Here is a 2,796-nt window from a genome sequence, read left to right as displayed (position 1 = left end):
AATATTGAAAATTATAAATTAAACTTTAATTTTTCTAAAAATGATTATTGAAACTTTCCATTTTTTATGAATGTTTTTAATAAAATTTATTCTCTCTAAAATTTTCCTCTCCAAACAAATTTTAAATTAAATTATCATTTTATTCCTAATTTTAATCCACAAATTTTATAATTAATCCTTCAAAATTATTATTATTGTTATTAAAATTGATTAAATAATAATAATTTTCCAAAATTTAATGAAAATTAATAAATGTTAAAAATATCTTAAGAAATTGAACAATAATTTAACATAAGAAAATTTGGATGTTACAATAAATAAATACTTTTAAAAATTCAAATGTATTTTTGAAGGAGAATTGGAAAAATATTTTTAAATACTTTAAAAAACAAAAATAAAACCATTTAGAAAATTCTAAACTAAACCAAAAAATGAGGAAAAAAAATGAATAATTGAAGTGTGGATTCTGTAATTTTGCAAATTAAGAAGGACCATATAGCAAAATTGTAAATTAAAATTCAAGCCACAAGTTTGTGTGGCTCAAAACAAGGCCCCTCAACTCTCTCACAATTACACGAAAATATCCACTTTCGCAGAGCATCCAAAACCCTCCATTACAACTTCCACCATGCTCTCTGAACTCTGATCCTTCCGCCATTTCCATGGCAGCTTCAATTTCTGCATCTCAGCTTCACAAACCTCTTCCCTCCTCCTTCCATGGAGGCTGGGGGTCCTCCATTTGCGGCGAAACCACTGGGATGCTCGCCAAATCGGTCCCGGAAGTGGTCCGAGTTGGAAAGCCGGTGAGATTCCGGCCAATGATGAAGAATGTTAACGAAGGGAAAGGTGTATTTGCGCCTGCCGTTGTTCTTGCTCGAAATATTATCGGAAAGAAACGTTTCAATCAGTTGAGAGGCAAGGCCATTGCGCTGCACTCACAGGTAAATTAGTCACTTGAACGAACTGTCCTTATGAGTTTAGTGAGAAAGGCGTGTTGAGATTTTGGGTTTTGGACAGATTATTACGGAGTTCTGCAAATCTATTGGAGCTGATGCTAAGCAAAGACAGGGATTGATTAGGTTAGCCAAGAAGAATGGTGAAAGGTTAGGGTTCCTTGCTTGATTTTATCACACTCTGTTTCTGTAATCATAGATCTGTTTGAGCTTCCATTTGTATATCTATCAAACACAATCTGAAGCATTATGTTTGCATATTCTTGTATATAAAACTCTTATTCATCGCTTTTAACAAGAATCAAAGGATGATGAATGAAGGCCTAGAATGTTGATCAATATGATGACTCTATCAGGGTTTTTTCTTTTAGAACTATTGCCATATACATTAGCTTAGAAACCTGTATGGAGTTTATAGACCATGGCTCGCTGACAACGAGGTTTAAAATCGTGACGTGACGACTGTTGTACCCACAAATCAACACATGTCCTTTCACATGTTTTGTTCTCACTCATATATTTCATAAAAAAATGATTATAATTGGAAAAAGAATGTGCACCTTATTGGGGTAGACATTTCAATTCTTTTCCAGTTTTTCTCAAGGATCCTATGCTAAGGACCACCTAGATGTGGTCTCCTTTTATTCGTGTTACCTTTACTCGGGCATTACAATACCAATAAAGTGCATTTTTCTTCCCAAGCTAAAAAAATGTTTGCTTTTGAGTAAATTCTATATTGGGCGGGATCTCTTAGAAAAACTACAAACCTCCAGTGGTATGATATTGTCCACTCTTATGGAGTCATTGAGTAAATTCTATATTGGGCGGGCTCTCTTAGAAAACCACAAACCTCTAGTGGTATGATATTAAACAAAGTATGCCATATAACCTTTCTTGAGGTTTATGGAGCCCTTGAACAATCTCCCCTTAATCAACCCTTTATTCGACACTTGGTCACTTTTTAATATGCCATCAAGACTCACAATATCTTTGTTTACATTCGAGGAATTTGAGGATTCTATTGGACATAGTTTTACTCTTAGTTTCTCCAAAAAGCCTCATATTTCTTATAAATCTATAATCAACCACTTAATTAGCCATATGATATTCCTCTCTCCATCTTCAATAGGCTAATATAAAAAAAAAAAATTATCTGAGCAAGAACAAAATGCTAAAAGAACATGTTCACTACTAGAAACCCTTCACTACTAGAAACCGTTATCGAGAAAAGAACATAAAAGAGAAAATTTTATAGTTCTACGTGGTAAACTGCAATCTTCATATCTTTAAACTGTCTTGAAGCAAACAATATCAAACAAATTACACCTTATTCATCAATAATCATCACATTACATCTCTCTATGATCATCTTTGTCTCTCCAGATCAAAATACAATCCTCTAGACGACGATCGTTCATGGAGAGTCAAGAAGAACAAAAGAAAATAGTTTGAAATCCAAAACCAAGTCAGAAATTCAAATGCTCAAGCTACATAATACATTGGATTTGGAAGCTTGAACGTTCTTCTTCCACTTGGAGTTCCCTCAAGGCTGCTGTATTGATCTCCCAATATCCCCCAAATGCAATACCCTCCTTTCACCAATCTCCTTCTCACATCTGACTTATATTTCTCCACGTCCTTCTCTTCATCGCTCCTGCAACAAAACAAGCAAACTCATCACTCACCAAGCACAGACAGAAGATTTGTGATTTGAGGGCTGTGACACTGACCTAAAGAACAGATCGGACCATCCATGATACCCCTTTTGAACGAGGTTTTCAATGGTGGCTGATCTCAGAGCTTCCCTTCTAGCAGAAATCAAAATGATGTCCACTCCTTTTGC

At 34.6% G+C, this 2,796-nt stretch overlaps 1 protein-coding gene across 1 annotated transcript; it reads left to right on the top strand.

Moving 5' to 3' along the window:
* The first annotated feature begins 553 nt into the window (after positions 1-553).
* Positions 554-1,303, top strand: LOC111474834 (protein PROTON GRADIENT REGULATION 5, chloroplastic-like). Its single transcript, XM_023119699.1, has 2 exons — positions 554-941; positions 1,018-1,303. Exons 1-2 carry the CDS (start codon positions 663-665, stop codon positions 1,120-1,122), a joined length of 384 nt encoding a protein of 127 aa, XP_022975467.1. The 5' UTR covers positions 554-662; the 3' UTR covers positions 1,123-1,303.
* Positions 1,304-2,796: the final 1,493 nt, after the last annotated feature.

The sequence above is a fragment of the Cucurbita maxima genome, unplaced genomic scaffold (genome assembly GCF_002738345.1).
Source record: "Cucurbita maxima cultivar Rimu unplaced genomic scaffold, Cmax_1.0 Cma_Scf00699, whole genome shotgun sequence".
NCBI classification, from domain to species: Eukaryota; Viridiplantae; Streptophyta; class Magnoliopsida; order Cucurbitales; family Cucurbitaceae; genus Cucurbita; species Cucurbita maxima.
Note: the sequence above shows the minus strand (reverse complement) of the source record. Positions and strands in the feature narration are given on the sequence as shown.

Coding starts and splice junctions, on each gene's coding strand:
- LOC111474834 (XM_023119699.1), top strand. CDS start 663: ATGGCAGCTTCAATTTCTGCATCTCAGCTTCACAAACCTCTTCCCTCC. Junction 942..1,017: donor CCATTGCGCTGCACTCACAG/GTAAATTAGTCA, acceptor GGTTTTGGACAG/ATTATTACGGAGTTCTGCAA.